General features: G+C 41.1%; 1 protein-coding gene across 1 annotated transcript; it reads right to left on the reverse strand.

The window, feature by feature from the left end:
* Positions 1 to 1,221: 1,221 nt before the first annotated feature.
* mcoln1a (mucolipin TRP cation channel 1a) lies at positions 1,222 to 24,530 on the reverse strand. Its single transcript, XM_033967203.2, has 14 exons — positions 24,376 to 24,530; positions 15,684 to 15,970; positions 11,973 to 12,140; positions 11,737 to 11,893; positions 10,614 to 10,695; positions 10,414 to 10,510; positions 7,224 to 7,323; positions 7,037 to 7,143; positions 6,222 to 6,371; positions 5,452 to 5,553; positions 4,731 to 4,853; positions 3,566 to 3,772; positions 3,064 to 3,194; positions 1,222 to 2,982 (listed from the first exon to the last, which is right to left on the reverse strand). The coding sequence occupies exons 1-14, from the start codon at positions 24,395 to 24,397 to the stop codon at positions 2,946 to 2,948; spliced, it is 1,770 nt and encodes a 589-aa protein (XP_033823094.1). The 5' UTR covers positions 24,398 to 24,530; the 3' UTR covers positions 1,222 to 2,945.
* Between the last annotated feature and the right edge of the window lie 2 nt (positions 24,531 to 24,532).

Genomic DNA, 24,532 nt, shown 5'->3' on the forward strand with positions numbered 1-24,532 from the left:
TGAGAGTGTGAGACAGTGCATGAGAGTGTGAGAGAGTGCGTGAGGGTGGGAGACAGTGCATGAGAGTGTGAGACAATGTGTGAGAGTGTGAGACAGTGTATGAGAGTGTAAGAGAGTGTGTGAGAGTGTGAGACAGTGCGTGAGAGTGTGAGACAGTGTATGAGAGTGTGAGAGAGTGTAAGAGAGTATGAGAGAGTGCGTGAGAATGCATGAGTCATGGCCCAGCCCACATACTCCATTCAAACCAGCAGTTTCAGTATTTCCAACTGGCAACAAACTGAGTGCCAGAGGAAAAAAAAAAAAAATCCCTTAAAAATGCTTTTACCCTCGTTAAGTGCACCCACAAAACATTTATTGGCACTGGGCGTGTGATTCATCGAGGTGGAACAAGACAATGGCTGAAAATGTAGATTCTTGGTAGATTTTTGGTAGAAGTCGATTTTTTGGGTTTTCAACACAAATGAAAAACACCATCTCCATCCCTAAAGCCTTGAACTAAAAATGCACAGATCTCTCTTGTATAAACTGTCTCTAATGGCAACCTTCATTATATCACAAAGCCCAAACCCTCTCACATCCTCCCATCCATTTCAGTTCAGCCATAATGTGGTTTGACCCGCGAGAACCACACCACACTGAGGAGGAAGTGCTTTATACGATTAGAATAGACAGGAGCAGTCATAGAGTGATTATACACAAACACCTGACTCAGACTTATCCCACTCAGACAGGACTAACTCCGAGTTTGGAGTTAGACTCAGTTTGTTCACTTTGAGTTTAACTGATGAGAAATGCCACATTCAATGAATCCCAGAAAAGAGGATTCACCATGGCAACGGTAAACCTGAGGAGGCATTCAAATTTGATTTTAAAATGTGACGTTAAGTAAGTTTTGAGCTTTGGAGATGTAGACAGACTAATAATAAAGTGTTACTCAAACATGTGTGAATGAAACAAAACACAACTGCAGGTCTGTGTTTGAGGAGGGAACTGTAACAGAACATAACATATAGCTCACGAGAGTCAGTTTTGTATCATATAGGACCCTTATGTAAAAGTATTAAAGTACCTGCTTAAAAATGTATTTAAAGAGTAAGAAATATTTGTCATAGATTTTAAGTCTTATGAAGCTTCAAATGTAGTGATTTTGATAAAGATTTGAGCTGAATTTTGAGAAAACAGAAACAACTGGATCTTTTTTTTCTGTTTTTATTTGAATATTTTTGTTTTGCTCAAATTCTGAATGTATTAAAAACAAACCCTCAGCCTTTTCCGCAGGTCTCACACAATAATAAAAAATACTTTTACTTTTCAGTCCTGCTAAAAATGTGTGGAGTAGAACGATAATGTAAAAATACTTAAGTACACATTTTTAGATATCTGTACTTTACTTGTGTACAGTACTTTACTACTTTGACATTGTTACATTACATCATTGGTCACTGCTGTGTCTATCCAGTTCCAGAAGCAGGAAATGACCTCATCATTTTGGACCGTCTGGAACTGGCCACGAGACAGAACACAGCCGCAGAACGGGGCCCGGGGGCCGCGTGTCCAAACTACACAACACAGCACTGTCTTCATGCTAGTGATGTGATGCTCATGAAAGAGTCTGCTCTTTTGAACGGCTCCTTAATGTGAATAGTTGGATCTGGATTTCATTTTTTGAAATAGCCAAATTTTTTTTCTTTCTAATTTGTCTGCATTTTTACACTGATTAACACTGAACCAACACAAAGATCAGCACAAAGGCAGAGCAGGCGACAAGAGTGAGAGATGCACAAAAAAACACATGGCTTCATAATAACAATTTTAAAATTAGTATTGTAATGCAACGTTTTATTTTAATTCTGCATTCGAAGAGGCAAACTCACTCCCACTCTCAGTTTAAACCCATTTAAGCCTTGGCTGTGTCTCTCTGGGATCAGTTTGTAGATAAAATGAGTTCTCACATTGGCTTCTGTCATATAAATAAATAGTAAAAGAGCGTGTCTTTTGAAGATTCGGATCCTAAAAAAAGAGCCGAAAGTCCCATCACTGATCCATGCATCACCTCCTCTCTCTAACACAGGGTTATTAAGAGCGATAGTGTGCAGCAAGTAAACCAAACAGATACATGTGGAAGTGCGCCCCCTCCTGACTCTGGAAACATAGACTGTATTTAATAATCTGAATCATTCAGTACACACAGCACAAACAGTAAAATGATCCTTTCATTTGGCTTCAAGTAAAACTTCAAGTGCTGCATGAAAATAGAGTAGTCATGATATCAGGTACATAGCGCACATGTACAAATATATACGAGTAAAAACACTGTGTCCGGAAAACAAAGGCAGATCCACTACACAGCCTAAAAGCATTACTTAACCTATTTATAATCTATTATATTATTGGCACAACTCATATTAAAATGAGCATTGAAATCTTACAAAAAACAATAAACGATAATAAAAATGGAAAAATGTCAGGATCCCAGTCATGTCTGCATCACGCTGCTCTGCCCCACAGAAAAGTCATGAAACAGCGAGCTTAAAGTACATCAGCTTTTGTAGTGTCCTATTTATTTCCTGCAGGTTAGGAATCTCCAGAGGGAGCATTTACTTTGCTTTGGCAGTGATCACTTTGAATGGGATGACTTCATATTCTATTAAAATACATTGAGGTGTGCAGTTAAAAGTGCTGTTCAGAGCCATAACGCTCACATCCGGTTTGACACTGTTTCCGATGAAACATTTGAAAATACAATATACATGTTTCATCACATGTTTTATAAATGAATGAACTTTGAACCCTGTGTTTGTACATTAAAATGTGTTAAAACGTTCAGTTTAAGCAGCTGCTGTTTTAGTGATTTGGCCCATCTTACAGTGGCACATTCTGAAGCAATGTGTCCCTATGGCCACTAGAGGGAGGTAGTGACACGCCTGAGGTCACTGAGGTTGTTTTCAGTTCACCAAAAGGACATCTTCATATGTGGTGGTTCTGAGAAATATAAAGAAAATGCAAGATTTACAAGAATGAAACCAGGACGTATGTCGATCTGCTATCGTCCAGACATATCACCTGTCACAGCAGCAGAAGAACGAACATGGTGATGTTTCCAGACCCCTGAACTTCCCCGAGCTCGGAGCATCGGTGCACTCGGCTATAAAGGCATGTAGGTCTGTGATGTGGATGGGCTCCTGTGTTTGATGCTGGAATAACCAGAAAACAAAAAAAGATGAAAAAAATATTAAACAGACAAATAAGAAGTTCACACAGGGTTTTTACAATTTTGGTGGATTTTAAAGCTTTTTTTTTTTTTTTACCCAACTGCTCCAGTAGGTGGCAGTAAAAGTCTGTATTAATCTGATCCAATAAAACAGCAAAGCAAAGTGTGGAGACTTTCAAGGACAAACTATATATTTTCTAGGACATTTGGCATTTTCTTCCTCATTTTCCAGGCATTTTTCATGTCTGGAAAACAGGAAATTCTGGAAAACTGGTTTTCCAGAATTTCCAGGACTCATAGGAAACCCTGTCTTAATATTGTAAATACAGAAGTTCATTGCGGCTCAATGTGTACCTTGATGGTCTCGTATGCTCCTGTGATGAGAGCGATGAACAGAGACAGCACCATATAGATGAAGAGGGAGATGAAGGTGTAGAGATAGACCTGACTGAACAGCCACACGAGGGCGCTGCTGTCTCTCAGACCCGCAAATGTCACAAACATGTCGTCTCCGTTGATCAGGGAAAACAGACACTCAGACACCATAGACAACGAACGAAACTGAAAGTGAAACCACATTTACCATGATTAATAAGCAGTTATGGGACGAATACTTTGAAATGTATTTAGTTACAAAATACTGATATCCATTTTGTAACATGTTCTGTTACATGTACCAATCAGAGTACTTAAAATACTTTTACATGGAGTTGCATTTAAATTATAGAGTAAAGATGCAACATAGGATTAAAAACAGCTTTATGTTTGTTTCACTGTTTGTTCTGCGTTTCTTAATCACTGACTGGAGAAGAAAAATCTCACATGTACCACAAGCCTAAATTGCGTGATAGAGTGCGGCAGTGTATTCCTTTGATTTTAGAAAAGTAACTGTATTCTGAATACCACCATAGACTGTATATATAAATAGACTTAGCTAACCTGCTAGCCACCGCATCCCAAATAGGAAGTGATCATGGGAACGCATCCGGCTCCATCGATTCTGGCTCTAATTCACTTAACCTTGAAAAAATTTGTTCCTCTCTCTGTAACTGCTGTTGTCAGACATGTGATTTTGGTCTTAAATGTTCGTATTAACCTGCTCTACATGATCCTGGGGTTTTTATTTTGCCATTTTGCCCATAAATCTAGATATGACCAGTAATAACAGACAAATCAGGCGCCTTCTTTCCCTGAGGTCACTCCTGTTAGCGTTAGCAACAGGTTTGATTGACAGTGCTGCTAAGTGCCCGCTTCCTGCTAAACCAGCCGTGGAGGCTTAAAGGGGTGGTTCCTTCAACAGTGTGCTCTGGATTGGCTCTTTGGTTGCTAAGACACTCGCAGTAAGAGTTTCAAATATAGAATGCGGCTCCAGATTGTCCTTATAACTGCTAGCCTCGCTTCATTTAACTGGAACCGAACTCTGTGGGTGATGTCACACTCACTTAGTCCACTTCTTTATACAGTCTGTGGTCACCACCAAATGAAAGAGTAAATGTCCTAGACACAGTTGGTTCTTTACCTTTATGTGATAAGGTCCGAGGACGATCCAGCCACAGAAGCAATAACCGAGGTAGATGACGGCCACACAGCAGCAGAACCGTATGACGTTTGGAAAAGCAGCGCGAAGGGTCACAATCAGGATCTTTAATGGCAGAAACAGGAGTATCAGATATTTATATATGTATACTACCAGTCAAAAGTTTGGACATGCCCCCTCATTGTATTTTGTGTATTTTTACTACTTTCTACATTTTATATACACACATAGAAGACATCAAATATAAACCAGGACTAAACCAGGTCTAAACCAGGACTAAATTAGGACTAAACTAAGTCTAAACCGGTACTAAATCAGGAGTAAACCAGGGTTAAACTAGGTCTAAACCAGGACTAAACTAGGTCTTAACCAAAAATAGAATAGGACTAAACCAGGACTACACATGGACTAAACTAGGTCTCAACCAGGACTAAAGTAGGACTAAACCAGGACTAAACCAAGACTAAACCAGGACTAAACCAGGACTAAACCAGTTACTAAATAACTTTCAACAAAACAAAGGGTGGAGACTTTGAAGATTTCAACTTTTTTTCTCTGCTACATAACTCCACATATCTTTCTTTATATATTTGATGTCTTCTGTGTATAAAATGTAGAAAGTGGTAAAAAATAAAGAAAAGAAACATTGAAGGAGTGGGTGTGTTGAAATGACTAGAACTGTAATATAAAAACATGAACCTACATTGTACTTTTGGAAGAAGGTCAGGTACCGAATGACCCCGACCCACACAAGGAGAGTGGAGGTTCCCAGCAGAATTCCACAGAGGTCGTAAGTGGAGAAATTCTGCCAATAGATTTTATTTGTAATGAAATAAATCGTAAACTGTCACAATTTTTTACAGCACTTTTCCACCTTCAAGTCACTCAAAACGCTTTACATCAAGGAACCACTCACCCATTCACACACACATTCATACACCTACAGATCAGTGGACAAATGCTCAACCAACTGAGCCACTGTTGCCCAATAAAAAAGTATATTTAAAGGGCCCATATTACTCTATTCTCTGATCTTTGTTCTAATGTTGTTTCCTCGTCACAGACCTGGAGTTGTGTTTTGTTTCATTCACACATGTTTAACACACAAACCCTGCATATTTTAGAGTTCTTCTCTCATGCTCCACTGTGTTTTAAACTTCATACACCTTCACTAGAATAGTTTTGATCATTTCAGACCTGGAGTTACCAATCTCTACTGAACTAAAGGTAAAAGGAGCTGTTAACTTGAAAACTACCACTGCATAACATCACATGGTGGAACAGAGCATTTTGAGCTTTGAAAATGTAGACAGACTAATAATAAAGTGTTATTCAAACATGTGAATGTGTGAATGAAACAAAACACAACTCCAGACCTGTTTTTGAGGAGTGAACAGCATTAGAACATGACTTAAAGCTACAAGAGTCAGTTTTGTGTAAAATAGGACCTTTAAATATTAAGGTGACACTTACCTTCGACTCTATTCCAATTTTGATAAACGTGCCGATGAGGGTGAAGATGTCACTGATGATGAGGAGAATGTACCAGGTGTTAATGAACTCCAGACGGTCTGACCAGCACACCTTACGATCCATGCACTCTTTGAAAAACTGGACAAACTCCTGAATGAAATGACGGCAATAAGAAAAGTTATACATAGCAACCACAGACTGTATACAAAAGTGGATTGAGTGAGTGCAACGTCACCCACCGCTCCCGTCAAATGAAGCTCACTGAGGCTAGCACCTATAGCTGCCAATTTGGAGCAGAGTTCCATATTTGGAATTTCTACCGTATCATAGCAAACAAAGAGCCAATCAGGAGTGAGGCTGATGAAGGTAACGCCTTTTCCTGCCCGCACTGCTGATTTAGCAGGGAGCAGGCGCTTAACAACCCTGTCAATCAAACCTGTTGCTAACGCTAGCAGGAACGACCTCAGGGAAAGAAGGCGCCTGATTTGTCTGTTATTAATGTTCATATCTTGATTTACAGACACAATAGTAAAATAAAAAACCCACGATCATGTAGAGCGGGGTAATACGAACATTTAAGACCAAGATAACAAGTCTGACAGCAGAAGTTACAGAGAGGGGGGCCACAGTTTTCAGTAGAAAGTGAGCTGGAGCCGATGGAGCTGGAAGTGCGCCCATGATCACTTCCTATTCGGAACACGATGTTTAAAGCATTAGCTATAATCATTTATATAAACAGCCTACATCAACAACAGAAATACAAAAATTCAAAAAGCATACAAGTGTGCAAGGTTTGTCTGTACTGTGGTTCATACCTGCTGTAGGATAATCCCTCTTAATACGGAGCGGCCACACAGAAGCAGAGACAGCAAACACACTATAGCCACGATGACGTCAAACGCCACACGAGTGTAGTTCTCCGCTGTGAACAACATCAACATGTCCATCAAGTGTCGTCAGAGATTGTGAACTCGTGTGACTCTGTATGGACACTGAACCTACCCTGGCCTGAGACACTCGGGTCTTTACACTCTTTTATAGATGCGTCATTCTCCAGCCAAATCTTCACTTTGCCGCTGTGAGCTTTGTTGTCCAGGACTATCTGCAGGGTAAATGACACAAAAACATTGCTACTTTTAACACCAACTGACCGGTACATTTGTATTCTATTGTTTTAGTGTTTTTGTATGTCCATCCATCCATTTTCTTCTGCTTATCCAGAGCCGCGTCGCCGGGGGCAGTAGTCTAAGCAGGGACTCCCAGACTTCCCTCACCCCAGACACGTCCTCCAACTCCTCAGGTGGGATCCCAAGGCATTCCCAGGCCAGCCGAGAGACATAGTCCCTCCAGCGTGTCCTGGGTCTTCCCCGAGGCCTCCTCCTGGTGGGACATGCCCAGAACCTCTCCCTAGGGAGGCGTACAGGAGGCATTCTGAGCAGATACCCGAGCCATCTCAGCTGGCTCCTCTTGACATGTAGGAGTAGTGGCTCTACTCCGAGCTCCTCCCGTGTGACTGAGCTCCTCACCCTATCTCGAAGGGAGCGCCCAGACACCCTGCGGAGGAAGCCCATTTTGGCCACTTGTATCCGCGACCTTGTCCTTTCAGTCATTACCCAGAGCTCATGACCACAGGTGAGGGTAGGAACGTAGACTGACTGGTAAATCGAGAGACTCCTCACCCACCCGTAGAGGGCAAGCCGCCGTTTTCCGGAAAAAAATCATGGCCTTGGATTTGGAGGAACTGATTCTCATCCCAGCCGCTTCACATTCGGCTGCAAACCGCCCCAGTGCTGCAGGTCCTGGCTCGATGAAGCCATCAGGACAACATCATCTGCAAACAGCAGAGATGAAATCCCGTGGTTCCCGAACCAGACCCCCTCCGGCCCCTGACTGCGCCTAGAAATTCTGTCCATAAATATAATGAACAGAACCGGTGGAACAGGTCTGACTTACTGCGGCAACGCTCCTGCTCCGGTCATACAGGGACTGGACAGCTCTTAGCAAAGAGACCCTATACTCCCAGAGCACCCCCCCAAAGGACACCACAAAGGGACACGGTCGAATGTTTTCTCCAGATCCACAAAGAACATGCAGAGTGGTTGGGCAAACTCCCATGAGCTCTCAAGCACCCGATGGAGAGTGTATCTATAGTTCTCATCTCTGACTCCCATCTATCATTATGTTTTAATTTGCACATTTTAAATTGCAAAAAACATTAGCACAACTCGATATGTTATTAAGGTGTTAAAATAGCATAGTCGCAAGAGTAGCTCTGGACTATAATCTGCTGTTCACCTCCATCTCAAAAGCACTAACCACTCCTTTGAAGATAGATCTTAACCAAAGAAAAGAAATGGCTTGAGAAGGGAGTTAAAGAGACCGTTTTTGTTACGAAAAATAATGCAACTTTGAATGGGAATGAGATGCCTTAGGTGTCATTTATCTCCTTTTTGTAAATCCATTCTAGGACCTAAACCTAAACAAGGAAAACAATAATGCTAGCCAGTATGCCAATAGTCAGTAAGCTAATAGATGTGAGAGCACCCATTAAGGGCCTGACTCAGGTAACAAACCTAGGCAACAAACAGAAACTGTAAACAAACAGCCCTTAACGACCCTGCTATTGTTCTCATTGTTCTGGGTCTGAGGATGGAGTTGTAGATGGGGCAGAGATTATGTCTCAGCCCCCATTTCTGTTTAAGGAAGGATACTCAGCAATTTTCGACACATTTGACCTCAAATGTCCATACAGTCAGCCAAAATGTTCATACATTCCATGATACTTTCCCATATCACTTACTGTCTCACTGTCTGCTCTCACTCAACTTCTACAGCTCTAAAACCCATCCACTCTCTTTATAAATGGACTATCAAAACTCTCGATCGGAAACCACACTCTTATCACCACGGTCCAATCCTCCAAAAACACATTCTACTGAACTGGGAAAACATGGTCAAATATGCTCATCTCTGTCTCTGTGTATATAAAATCATTCATGGCTTGTCATCTCCTCCACTCACACAGTTTATTCACATCAGGACCTCTGACCACAAAAGAACCAGAGGGGCATCGAGAGGGGACTGCATCATCCCACTCAGAAAAAGTCTCTTTGGCCAAACCACCTTCTCTGTGAAAGCTGCCCATGACTGGAACACCACCCCCACCACAATTAGAAGTCTCCCCACTTACACCTAATTTAAATTACAGTTAAAGAAATAGTTAATTGAAAATCAATCTTGTCACCACTAACATCCACCTCTCGATGCTCCTGTCTCCATCCTGCCTCTGTTTGAGTTTTGTTGTATGTCTGTTTGTGTCTGTGTGTGTATGTAGACAACGGTATGTTGTGTTTGTGGCTGAATATGAATGTATGTGGCTGAATGTGGTTTTATGACTATAAGAATGGAGTTGTATGCGACTGTATGTAAGAATGATTTTAGAGTGTAAATAATAACCTTGTTTTTATTCTATTGTATTTTATTTCCTACAGGTTGACATTTTACACCTGTCCCGGGACTACGGATGAAAAATAGCCCTCGGGCTAATTCTGGCATATTTACATGCAAATGTTTATTAATGTGCATTGTCCCTGAAATAAAAAAAATAAAAAAAAACTCTTTCCTAACAAAAATTGCTTCTTTAATTCCTCTCTCAAACCATTTCTTTTCTCTGGCTAAGATCTGGACTTCACTATCTTCAAAGGAGGAGGGCTGAATAGGGTAGTCTCAGCTGAAACTGGAAACAAAAGCTGTTTACAGTTTCAGTGTAGTTAGCCCCTCCCCTTAGATAGATTTAAGGCAGTGGCCACCAGCATTCTGACCAGAACTGAAGAAGTGGCTTGGATGAGCAGTGAAACGTCTTCACTCCTACAACGATTTGTCCAGTTGACAGATTTAAACCGTTGTTTACTATGGATCAAACCGTTGTTTGCTATGGATCAAACCTGGACGACTGAGGGGCTACACAGATACCTGTCACAATAACACATTTGTAGTATGATAAATAATAATATTGAAAGTAAATGATTATCCCCCCCAAAAAATATTCTAAATGTACAATGTAGTTAGAAAAAAAACACGAGAAGCAAAACAATAGAACAATATTTTTGTCCTTTTTGTTATGAACATTTTAGGAAAATTAAGTAACGACCAAAAGATATGATTATTTATGTGGATTCAAAGACACACTCACAGTAATAGAAAAAGTGTAGCAGTCTGGGATCTCACTGTTGATGATGGTCTGGATGTTGATGGCCTTTAGTTGGAACTGGATCGTGACGTTAATGAGCCTGTCACGGGAGAAAGAGTCAAGACCCAGACAAGAAGAAAGCACTTTGTACAGACACATTTTAAAGCACACAGAAGTATGACTAAGTAGAAAAAAAAGCTTACTTGTGGAATTTAAGGGTGAAGTTCCTGTAGGTGTTCGTGAGAGGAACTGACGGGACTGCCAAAGGGTTCACTCCAACACAATCTGAACACACACAGATAGAACAGAAAGTGTGTGAGGATATATCCTATTTCTGTTTTTGATTTTTAAATGTCTCCATGTGTTGGCTCCTCCCTGTTTCTCTGAGTGTCTGTCTGCCCATGTTCAACTTTGACATCAGCAGAAAAACTAGAGGGGATCAGACACAGACTGTTTATATAAATATATATAGCTAACCTGCTAGCCGCTGCGTTCCAAATAGGAAGTGATCATGGGTGTACTTCCGGCTCCAATGAATCTGGCTCCAATTCACTTTCTATGTAAAAAACTGTGACCCCTCTCTCTGTAACTGCTACTGTCAGACTTGTCATTTTGGTCTTAAAATGTTCTTATTAACCCGCTCTATATGATCCTGGCATTTTTATTTCGCCATTGTGTCTGTAAATCAAGATATGAACATTAATAACAGACAAATCAGGAGCCTTCTTTCCCCTCCTGCTAGCATTACCAACAGGTTTGATTGATAGCGTTGCTAAGCACCCGCTCCCTGCTAAACCAGTGGTGTGAGCTGGAAGGGGGTGTTATCTTCAACAGCCTTGCTCTGGATTGGCTCTTTGGTTGCTATGATACTCGCTGTCTGAATTCCAAATATGAAACTCTACTCCAAATTGTCCCTATAGCTGCTAGCCTCTATGAGCTTCAGTTGTAGCTGAGCGTTGTGGGAAATTGGACTCTCGCTGTAGCTGGTCCCAGACTCTGGAACAGTCTCCCTCTTTTAAAATTTTTTTTACCAAAATGATTGCACAACGCTTCAAACCCTACAATTAAGGAAATAAAACTGGAGACGGAAGTACATACATCACGGTGGGTGTGTACGTTGTAGTTGGTGTGTATCGGTGGAGGTTAAACAGGGGTAGATCGACAAAATGGCATCTTGAAAATAAGCTATTAAAGATTACTCAAACATGAATCACTCCAAATACAACTTCAGAGGCCCAATGAAAATAAACAACTTGAACATGGATAAATACCCGAACCAAACAGTTTAAAGTTCAGACAAAATACCACATTACTTTGTGCATTTACCTGTGATGACGAGAGGGTCTATATCGAAAGTGTCATTGGTGGGATCTATGTGCCCCTTCTTGTAGTACTGCTGGCACAGGGACAGAGCACTGCCATTCACACCCACACCATACACGTAGGCATAGCGCCCTATTGTGGTCTCAGGCAAGGCCAAGTACTACAGGGAGAAAACAGAGCAGTTAAAAACACGCAAGCACTCCAAACATGTACTTTTGTGGTTTGTAATGAAGCCAAACCTGGTCCACGGTGTAAAACATGTGGTCATAGACGTCATTCTGAGTGTAAACTGCAAAGCCATCATCTGTTGACTCATCATAGTCTTTGAGGAACAGATTCTTGAAGGTCATCGTGTTTTCTTCTTTAAAAGTCACCACCACCTGGTTACTGAGGCCAAACAGCACCAACTGCAGGTAGAAAAAATAATAATTTTGTACATTGTGAAGCTGCACTTACTGGCCAAAAAAAAGTTGCCACCTGGATTTAACTAAGCAAATAGGTACGAGCCTCCTGCAGTTGGTCAGGTCTAGGTTCAGCAACAGTCTGTGCTCAAAGAATGAGGTCAGCTGACACCTGAATATACTGAATGACCAGGTTATTCCATCAATGGATTCTTTTCTTCCCTGATGTCACGGGCATATTCCAAGATGACAATGCCAGGATTCATCGGGCTCAAATTGTGAAAGAGTGGTTCAGGGAGTCCAGACCTTAACCCCATTGAGAATCTTTGGGATGTGCTGGAGAAGGCTTTGTGCAGCGGTCAGATTCTAACATCATCAATGCAACATCTTGGTGAAAATAAATAATAAAATAAATTTTGTGAGATTGCAGAAGCTTATCGAAAAAATGCCACAGCGAATGCATGCCATAATCAAAGCTAAAGGTGTAGTGTGTGACCTTCTTTTTGGTGATTACTTTTTTTTTGACCAGGCAGTGTATTTTAGTCACATTTTCATTTCTTCTAGAGCCCTGTATCAAAAAGCAGGTCAAACTAATGCAGAGTTTACTTCCTGACTCAGTTTGGTCACTTTAATTTAGCTGATGAGAAAAGCCACAATCAATGGATCCTGGAAATGAGTATTCACTATGGCAAAGGAGGCGTCCATCTTAGAGGTACAGGAAGTCTTATGACCGTGGACTGGTTAAATTCAGTTTTGAGAAGTAATACTTTAATGAATAATTATGATTAATTAAAACACATTATATTTTTACACTTTTGAAGCTCATTAAATACTATTTTTAAACTTTAAGTCATTTTGCACACCCTCAGCTAAAGTTCTTTTATATGTGACTATGTGGAGTGTAGTAACATAAACTATACTTTTATATGTGACATTAAATACATTTACTGAGTTCATATTAAGGCAAGAATTAACTCAATGAATAGGCCTGTTTGTTTGATATAAAGATGATAAACTCGACAAAACTTATATAAACAAAGAAATGTATTATAAATTACACATAAAAACAAAATGTATAAAAGTGGAAATAAATTCATCAGAGATGAGACTGTCCAATCAGAGCTCTCCTTCGGGAGCAGAGTCTGTCCAATCAGAGCTCTCCTTCAGGAGCAGAGACTGTCCAATCAGAGCTCTCCATCAGGAGAAGACTGTCCAATCAGAGCTTTCCTTCAGGAGCTGAGGCTGTCCAATTAGAGCTCTCCTTCAGGAGCAGAGACTGTCCAATCAGAGCTCTCCGTCAGGAGCAGAGACTGTCCAATCAGAGCTTTCCTTCAGGAGCTGAGGCTGTCCAATCAGAGCTCTCCTTCAGAAGCTGGTTAAACTTGGGGTTAAAGGAATAAACTCTGCTCTGGACCAGGTTAGGTTAACAGAGTGAGTTACCATGGTGACAGACTCTCTGTGAAATTGAAAACTCTGAGTTGAGTTGATCTCTTTTCAGGGATAACAAAGTCTGAGTTTTGGCTCTAGACTGTATATATAAATGGACATAGCTAACCTACTAGCCACTGTGTTACAAATAGCAAGTGATCATGGGCACACGTCCAGCTCCATCAACTCTGGCTCCAATTCACTTTCTATGTAAAAACCGTGTCCCCTCTCTCTGTAACTGCTGCTGTCAGACTTGTCATTTTTGTCTTAAATGTTCGTATTAACCCGCTCTACACAATCCTGGGTTTTTATTTCACTAATGTATCTGTAAATCAAGATATGACCATTAATAACAGGCAAATCAGGGGCCTTCTTTCCCTGAGGTCACAGCGTTGATTGACAGATTTGACTGACAGCGTTGCTAAGTGCCTGCTCCCTGCTAAAGCAGCTCCTGATTGGCTCTTTGGTTGCTATGATACTCGCGTTTGGTATATCAAATAAACTGCTAGCTTCGATGAGCTTCATGTGGAGCTGAACACTGTAGGTGACGTCACACTCACTTAGTCCGCTTCTTTATACAGACTATGGGCCTTGGTGAACGCAAATGCAGATTTATCACATACCAGTTCAGTCTTTACCACAGTATGTGTTAAAGATAAACAAGGCTGGTTTCAGTTTGGCCATAGTTGCGGCAGTTTGGTTTTTCGTCATTGGAATTTACCAACACTGATCACAGAGGAAGTGACTTTACTGCACATCTCATATGTAAACTGGGCCAGGGCCAATATTACAAAACATAATCAGCTAATCAATCAGAATCTTCTGTTAAAACTTGCTTTCACTATTTATTTTCTAGACATAAACAAAATAGATTTGCTGTCTTTGCTGTTTCCAGACCTCCAAAGTGTGAATTCTGCTCCACACCACATGCTTTTACTGAGAAATTACTGAGAATTAAAAACAGTAGTGATGGAAGACTCTTTTATGGAATCGCTATGGTTCATTTCAAAGAGCTGTTCAAAAGATTGACTCTATTTGTATTTATTTATATGACAGAAGACAATGTGAGAACTAATTTTATCTACAAATTAATCACAGAGAAAAAGATGACCCATAGAACAGATCAGAGAATAGTGTAATAACGTTTCCTCGTCACAAACAGACCTGGAGTTGTGTTTTGTTTCATTCACACATGTTTAACACGCAAACCCTGCATATTTTGGCTGAGTTCTTTTCCTAAACTAAAAAAACTCTGTTCCACCTTGTGATGTCATCATGTGGTAATACAGGAAGTGCTCCACTGTGTTTTTAAACTTCATACACCTTCATGACATCACAAGGTGTAACAGAGCATTTTGAGCTTTGAAGATGTAGACAGACTAATAATAAAATGTTACATGTGTAATGTGTAACATGTGTGAATGAAACAAAACACAACTCCAGGTGTGTTTTTGAGGAGGTAACAGCATTAGAACATGGCTTAAAGCTACAAGAGCGAAAGTTCAAATCATTATAGAGGCGGCATGTGGCCTAAACCAAAATATGGACCTGTGTCTAAAGTTAATTTTTTTGACATGAGGTTTGTAAACTCCAACCGCTGATGACAGTTATAGCGGTCAATTTGGAGCAGAGTTCCATATTTGGAATTCCGACCACGAGTATCATAGCAACTAAAGAGCCAATCGGGAGCGAGGCTGTTGAAGGTAATGCCCCTTCGCACCTGCACCTTTAGTTTAATAGGAGCAGGCATTTAGCAATGCTGTAAATTACAACTGTTAACACTAGAGGGGGCCACCATGGGGAAAGAAGGCACCTGATTTGTCTGTTATTAATGTTCAAATCTTGATTTACAGACACAATAGTGAAATAAAACCCCAGGATCATGTAGAGCGGGTTACTACAAACATTTTAAGTCCAAAATGACGAGTCTGACAGCAGCAGTTACAGAGAGAGGGGACACAGTTTTTACATAGAAAGTGAATTGGAGCCAAAGTCGATGGAGCTGGAAGTGCGTTCATGATCACTTCCTGTTTGGAACGAGGTGCCTACCAGGTTAGCTATGTCCATTTATATAAACAGTCAATAAATACCACTGACAGTCCTAGTCTGGGTGTTCTTTACCTGTGCAGTGACAATGCCAATTTTGAGAAGTTGTAGTACGAGTTTGTAAGGCTTGCGTCCCTTAGCGTGAAACTTATCACACGGGCTCATGAAGAAGTACTTGAGCTTCCTTCGGAGAGCCTCCTCTTTGTGGTCAGTTCCGACCCAGCACCCTGCCGACGGGGGGGCCAGTTGGTTTTTCACATGGTTTTGTCCATTTCCACTGCCATGCGTGTGGTGGGGGTCGTGTTCCCCACTGCTGTCTGTGGAGCCATAGTACGACACAGGGCAGGAGAGGCCTTCTCGTTCTGAAAGAGAAAGAACAACAAATGCTGAAGGAAGTGGCATCTCTTATCTTAACTCTATTAAAGGGCCCATATTACACTATTTTAAAGGGCCCACATTGCTAAAGGCCCATATTGCAACGTTTTAAAGGGCCCATATTACTCTATTTTAAAGGGGCCATATTATGCTGTTTTAAAGGGGCCATATTATGCTGTTTTAAAGGGCCCGTATTAAGTTATTTTAAAGGTCTCATTACACTGTTTTAAGGGTCCCATATTAGGTTGTTTTAAAGGGCCCATATTACTCTATTTTAAAGGGGCCATATTATGCTGTTTTAAAGGGCCCGTATTAAGTTATTTTAAAGGTCTCATTACACTGTTTTAAGGGTCCCATATTAGGTTGTTTTAAAGGGCCCATATTACTATGTTTTCTGATCTGTTCAAATGTTTCCTTGTCACAAACGATGTGTTTTGTTTCATTCACACATGTGTGACACAAACCCTGCATATTTAGAATGAGTTCTTCTCTTAAACTGAAAACCCTCTGTTCCACCTTGTGATGTCATCATGTGGTAATACAGGAAGTGCTCCACTGTGTTTTTAAACTCCATACACCTTCACCAGAATCATTTTGGATCATTTCAGCCCTGGAATTGCCAAAGTCTACTGAACTACAGGTAAAAGGACCTGTTAACTTGAAAACTACCACTTCATGACATCACAAGGTGGAACAGAGCATTTTGAGCTTTAGAGATGTAGACAAATAATAGTTTTACTCAAACATGTGTAAATGAACCAAAACACAATTCCAGGTCTGTTTTGAAGGAGGGAACAGCGTTAGAACAGGACTTAAATATAAGAGTCAGTTTTATGTAATATATTACTTTTACATTTGTGGCAAGTAAAATATTTAACTGAATTTCAAAGTAAAGCAAGAGTGATTCGACATTAGCACTGTCACCATGGAAGTTAACAGTTACTTCTTTTTAATTATTGTTTTCATTTGACCTAAAGTGACATGAGCAAAAGTTAAGGAAGTTTGAGTGTGTTCAGAGAGCAGTAGGTCACATGAGGCTCAAAATGCTCCGCTCATGGACAGGAAGCTCAAGTCCAGTTTTATGGTAAATGATTTGCCAACATCAACAAAGGACTTTCCAGATATTTTACAGTACTAATGTAGAAATGTACAACTTTCACAACAGTGCCACTATAAGAAGTATGTGTACCTCAGAACATCCTTTACCTGAACTGCCTGTTTACCTGATTAAAATGAGACCGATTTTGGTCACAGTAACAACACAAATCCATTTCTTCATTTTTGTCATGAATTTTGTGTATTTATTTTTGTTGAAGCTTGAACTCAAAAACTTGAGTCAGGATGTTTCCACAAATATGGTAAAAATAACTCCTCAAATCATATGAAAAGTACTTTTTACTTTTCAGTCCTGTGTAAAAATGTAGTGGAATGGAAAGTACAGATACTGCTCTCAAATGTATTGAAGTAAAAGTAAAACGTATTCACTGTAAAATGTACTTAAGTACAGTATAGATACCCAACATGCACAGTGCATGTTGTTCATTATATTTATGGACTGAATTTCTAGTCGCAGCCAGGGGCCAGAGGGGGTCCAGTTCGGGGATCATAGGATTTCATCGCTGCTGTTTGCTGATAATATTGTCCCGATGGCTTCTTCGAGCCAGGACCTGCACTGGCACTGGGACAGTTTGCAGCTGAGTGTGAAGCGGCTGGGATGAAAATCAGCTCCTCCAAATCCGAGGTCATGGTTCTCAACCGGAAGAAGGTGGCTAGCCCTCTCCGGATGAGTGAAGAGTCTTTGCCTCAGGTGGAGTTCAAGTACCTCGGGGTCTTGTTCACGAGTGAGGGAAGGATGGAGCGTGAGATTGACAGGCGGATCGGTGCAGCGTCTGCAGTGATGCGGTCGCTGTATCGGACCTTTGTGGTGAAGAAGGAGCTGAGCCAGAAGGTCAATCTTTGTTCCTACCCTCACCTATGGTCATGAGCTCTGGGTAATGACCGAAAGGACAAGATCGCGGATACAAGCCGTCAAAATGAGTTTCCTCTGCAGGGTGGCTGGGCGTTCCCGTAGAGATAGGGTGAGGAGCTCAGTCACACGGGAGGAGCTCGGAGTAGACCCGCTGCTCCTCCATGTCGAGAGGAGCCAGCTAAGGTGGCTTGGAGAGAGACCCGGGCTCACCTGCGCAGACATGCCCGGGCTCACCTGCGCAGACAGGCCCGGGCTCACCTGCACAGACAGGCCTGGGCTCACCTTTTCAGACAGACCCAGACTCACCTGCACAGACAGACCTGGGCTCATATGCGCAGACAGACCCAGGCTCATCTGCTCAGCTACGCAGACAGACCCAGGCTCACCTGCGCACACAGACTTGGACTCACCTGCACAGACAGACCCGGGCTCACCTGCGCAGACAGACCTGACTCACCTGCACAGACAGACCTGGGCTCACCTGCGCATACAGACCCGGGCTCACCTGCGCAGACAGACCCGGGCTAATCTGCGCAGACAGAGGCAGGAGGAGACTGACTCAAACTGCCTCATCAGACGAACGTGTCAAATAGGAGCTCTGCAGGGACATTCATACATACGTGATCTGAGCACTTCTTTGCCCAAAACCCTTCTACTCGAGGTCGGCCATGTTCACACCGAGTGGAGCCACTCTGGGATTTCCTCTTTGAAGCTCTATCGATGTTTATATTGTTGTTCTTTGTGTTGTTACCTTCCCAACGGTCTAATGCCTAAGTCACAGCCACATCAGCAAGTCTCTGCCCTGTAGCGTCTCAGCTCGGAGCTCATGAAGGAAATTCCAGGTCAGGCTTCAAAATGTTTGGTATGAAAAACATGTCAGTCATCTCTGCTCATATTTAATTATTTAATCAGTAATTTTGTATTTTTCTATATATAAGATCCTGTAGCAGAGGTCGGAGGTAAACCAAAGAAAAGCAAATATTTAAAGGGTTGTTTTGGAGATGTGAACAATTAGAATATGGATATCCACTCACCCACTCACAGACACTGGGGGTGAGGTGAGTTGAGTATCTAGCCTAAGAACACAACAAAAACATTCACAAATGGGAGCTGGAATCACACTGTCAACACTTATGTCAAGAGCAGGAATTGAACCACCAACCTTTATCTCAATAGGCAAACATTCTACCAACTGAGCCACTGTTGCCCTTAACCTTTGTACGTTCATTGTTTATGTGATATTTGAACTTTTACTGGCATATTTTAGCACAGCTCTGATGGATGACCTCATGACCTCGCCTTTTTAGATCTTCAGGCAGAAAAGCTACTCTACATCATAGACTGTTTAAATAGACATAGCTAACCCACTAGCGACCGCGTTCCAAACAGGAAGTGATCACAGTGCGTGCGGGAAGGGACGTTACCTTCATCAGCCTCGCTCTGGACTGGCTCCTTAGTTGCTATGATACTCGTGATTGGAATTCCAAATATGGAACTGGGCTCCAAATAAACCCCTATCACTGCTAGTCTCGATGACCTTCATTCATTCTATACAGGCTATGGCCCTAGAGTTAATGCTGTTCATTTTGGGTGTGTCACTCCTTTAAAAGCCCATCAGCAAGAAACTCACATTAGCCTTGTACCCAGTATTTACAGTATTCAGTACAGTATAGAGGTTAATTTCAACTCAAAAATATAGAGACACAATAAAAGTGGAAGTGAAAACCCTCATTTCCTTTCAGCGGTTTGACTGACAACTGGCTACAAATAAAAATTGGAAAGAATGATGAGGAACTGAATGTAGTGCAAAACAAAAGACAAAACAAGCAGGTGCAACACAAAGGTGTAATTAGCTCCAAATTGAGAAATGAGGCGTATTAGAAATCACATGTTACAGTATTTCCAGACTGCTGCTTCTCACTGATGGGACACAGGGGTGGCCATTTTGTGTTTGGGACAAGAAATTACAGAAATAAACACCAAGCCAGATTTAAGGTTACACTGAACTACAGATGAATATAGAAATATGGACTAAACCAGGACTAAACCAGGTCTAAACATGGACTAAACCAGGACTAGAGCAGAAGTAGACCAGGATTAGACCAGGACTAAACCAGGTCTAAACATGGACTAAACCAGGACTAGAGCAGATTTAGACCAGGATTAGACCAGGACTAAACCAGGTCTAAACCAGGACTAGAGCAGAAGTAGACCAGGATTAGACCAGGACTAAACCAGGTCTAAACCAGGACTAGAGCAGAAGTAGACCAGGATTAGACCAGGACTAAACATGAACTGAAAGAGGACTAAACCAGGACTAAACCAGGACTAAACCAGGACTAAACCAGGACTAAACCAGGACTAAACCAGGACTAAACACGAATTGAAACAGGACTAAACCAGGACTAAACATGAACTGAAACAGGACTAAACCAGGACTAGACCAGGACTATAGATGAATTTTGAAATATTACTTTATTAAGCTATGCATAATTGTAAGAGAAGTAAATGAACAAAGGCCTAACGACACGCCCTGAAGAGACAAACACCAAACACTGATGTCCTTCAAACATCCATATACACCTAAATGTGTTTTCGCACATTTCCATTGACCTTACTCGGCTCCGCCCACTTTTGCCTCCAAACGCTCCAAATGTGGTGGCATTTGCGGTTCAGCAGAAACCCATTCATTCCAATGGAGAATTTGGGAATGATTTGTGTAAAATGTTCTATGTTCTTGTCTCTGGAGGCTTTAAAACTGCTCTGGAGTCCCTAGAACTGATTTATGCAAAATAATACAACCTGAAAGACTATGGTGGCACCCATGGCAATGCAATAAGGCGAATAGGACTACTGGAATATCTTCTGATCATCAACAGCAAGTTTAATCATTAGGTTTTCCCTATTTCCCCAGCAGCAGCCTAGCAACCATCTTAACCAATCAGTGATCAGCACCTTCTCACTCTCACTCACTTAAACTGTCAGCAACTTTAATAATTATTGTGATATAATTGTTAATTGCACTTATTTTGGCCATGAGAATTGTGACACCAAATTTCAATATCGTCCCATGCCTAATCTGATCCAGAAAATTGTTCAGTATTGGCATTAATATCTGATACTAGTATATAATTAGGGATGGGATGATATGCAATAATATCACTAATCGCAATCAAAAAGGTCCGCAATTAATCGTTCATGGCATTTTTTAATAATCATCACACACTTTATAATCGCCTTTACGGCACCAGACTGCTTCATGTTTCCGGTTTCAATACAACATTTAGATGTTAGTTCTGGTGTTTGCCCACAATCATAGCAATGAAACCTATTAGCTTCTATGCTTATGGCTCATGGCTAGTGAGCAGGCAGTGGATCTGCATCCGGATGACGCCGCACATTTATATGGTCTACTCAAGTCTGATGTGTGGAATTATTATGGCTTTGAAAAACAAGCTCAACAAGATGAGCCACCAATCTGCAGAGACTGTCGGAAAAAAGTTGCGTCTCCGACGCCAAACACTAGCAACTTACGCGCACATTTACGCGCACATTTATGCGCACATTTATGCGCACATTTATGCGCACATTTACGAGACAACCATCCTGCATAGTTTGACAAACTTGAGCCGAAAATATCCATCGTAAAGTAACATACCATGTGAAATAAACTATTGAATGTAGTTTGTTTTAGTTTGTATTTGTCTGATGATTGTTTTGTACATGTTTGTGTCGACTGTAGCTGAACAGCATTTTGCACAGCTGATGGCTGCAATGCCAGCATATCCTTTATCATATCCTTTTTCAGGGGTTTTCTCAGGTTGGTTTATGTGTTTTTTATAGTCAAGAGTTATATAAATGACACATGTATTATAAATTCATTGTTAATTTCACCTGCAACAAAACAATAAAGGTGATCGCTCAGAGACCAGCAAATTGTATGGCAATTGATGTTTTAGTGACTTCTTTTTTTAAAAGTCACTGTAAAAAAAAACTTGTAAAAAAAAACTGTAAACCTTGGTTTAATAATTATCGTGATAATATCGTTAATCACGATTATTTTGGTCAAAATAATTGTGAGTCTAAATTCCATCCCTATATATGATATGTTTTTTTTTGTTAAAGGCTGATGCTGATTGTTTGGAATCCAGAGCCACTGATTGCCGATTAGCTCTAGGTGATATTTTTTAACTGGTATGTAGAGCATAAGATATATCTGAAATTCACTTTAAACTCAGCCCAAACTTCGTTTGTTTTGTGCAGTTATCCATTTGCACTACAGTGTTCAAATAAAACTTCATGTGTATGTATACTTTAGGCAGCAGATCAGCCAAAACAAAACATAGGCCTGTGCAGGATATTGAAGACTGATAACCAATAAATCCAAACTAATCCCTATTACTACAAGTGACAGTTTTCGACAGGAACGGCTGGTCTCCTCTTTGAAAGAATCAGGCTCTTCCAGTTCATGTCCTCCTTATAAATTCAAACACATAAGACCGAGACGTCTACCTGTCCATCACTCAAAAAAGCTGTAACCAGGATCTGTCAGCGTGTCACTATCAGCACGTCTCTATTAGCTGCAGGATCGGGGGCTACACAACACAAAAGGGAATGTCTAGAATGCAAACTTCAGTTCAGTTAAAGTTCATTTCTATAGCACATTTAAAACAACTTGTGCTGAAAAAAAACCCAAATATACAGATAAAATTATACACAGGAACAGAACAATAAAACACCAAGATGCCCTGTCTAGTGTTAAATGCCAGGAAGAAGAGGCAGGTTTTCAATCTAGTCTGAGGGCCTCAGGGAATGGCCCCTGCTGGTCCCCAGAGTCAGGACTGAGTCAGGACTAAACCAGGATTAAACCAGGTCTAAACCAGGCCTAAACTAGGACTCAACCAGGACTAAACATGAACTGAACCAGGACTGAACCAGGATTAAACACGGACTGAACCAGAACTAAACCAGGATTAAACCAGGTCTAAGCCAGGACTAAACCAGGTCTAAGCCAGGACTAAACCAGGTCTAAACCAGGACTAAACCAGGACTAAACCAGGACTAAACCAGGACTAAACCAGGTCTAAGCCAGGACTAAACCAGGACTAAACCAGGACTAAACATGGACTAAACATGAACTGAACCAGGACTGAACCAGGATTAAACACGGACTGAACCAGAACTAAACCAGGACTAAACCAGGATTAAACCAGGTCTAAGCCAGGACTAAACCAGGTCTAAACCAGGACTAAACCAGGACTAAACCAGGACTAAACCAGGACTAAACATGGACTAAACCAAGTCTAAACCAGGACTAAACATGGACTAAACCAGGTCTAAGCCAGGACTAAACCAGGTCTAAGCCAGGACTAAACCAGGTCTGGTATGGTATGGTATGGTATGGTATGCTTTTATTTGAAACAGGGACAGTGCACAACATTACATTGACCTTAAAAAAAAAAGGAGAGATGTTTGGTGCCAGGTTATAGCATAGATGCTAATTTCCACCTGTAGTCCCTGGACAGGCTGATGTTTAGTAAATAAGTTTGGTGTAGATGGATGAGAAACCTGTACATCTATGATACATACATCAAATACAGCACATCTCACATTCAAACATTCTGAACCAGGACTTAACATGGACTAAACCAGGACTAAACCAGGTCTAAGCCAGGACTAAACCAGGACTAAACCAGGACTAAACCAGGATGAACCAGGTCTGGGAACCTGGGAAAACAGCGTTTCAGCTTTATCCAGCTAAAACTTGGAACAGTCTTCTTGAAGATGTGAGACAGGTCTCTACTTTAACAATGTTTAAATCCAGGCTCAAACGGTTCTGTTTATGACTGAAAGGGTTTTATTCTGCCTCTTCTTCTTTAAAGCTAACATATACATGAACATGTAATCTCAAAGACAAACATATAAACGTGTAATAGTCACAAAGACAAACATATAAACATGTAATAGTCACAAAGACAAACATATAAACATGTAATAGTCACAAAGACAAACATAAACGTGTAATAGTCACAAAGACAAACATATTAAGGTGTGCAATTCTGATGATGTCTGCACACTCAGCGCTTTGTAAGAATGAGTGTTTATAAGTGCTGTCCCAGTTCTGATGAGAGCAGGTTTTGAATCAAACAGAGTCAAACAGAAATACAAGTCTCCCTCAAAACTAAAGTGGAAAGTCACATGTGTTTGTGTTGGCTTTAGTCAAACTACAAAGAACAATACATCGTAAAACGTCACCCACTCTTAAAGAGAGAACATGTTTGAACTCTTAAAAAGTATCGACTCTCTTCTCGTAAAAGACAAAAGAAATATCTGCCTTATCTTTGTCAACAAGTGGAGAGCTAACGGAGTTATGAGCGAAAGTACAAGCAGTCTTTAGACACGGGACTACACGGGAGTACATACCTTGAGGACCCTCTGACGCCATTGCGACACTTCAAAAACACAATAAATAAATCATAAATAGAGCTGTGCTGTTAAAAAGCACACTTCTTCTTTAGCGGCCCACAGACGCACAGTACTGCCTCAGGTTTCCCCTCTGACGTCACGTGTCGCACATCAT

Source organism: Periophthalmus magnuspinnatus, chromosome 1 (genome assembly GCF_009829125.3).
Source record: "Periophthalmus magnuspinnatus isolate fPerMag1 chromosome 1, fPerMag1.2.pri, whole genome shotgun sequence".
NCBI classification, from domain to species: Eukaryota; Metazoa; Chordata; class Actinopteri; order Gobiiformes; family Gobiidae; genus Periophthalmus; species Periophthalmus magnuspinnatus.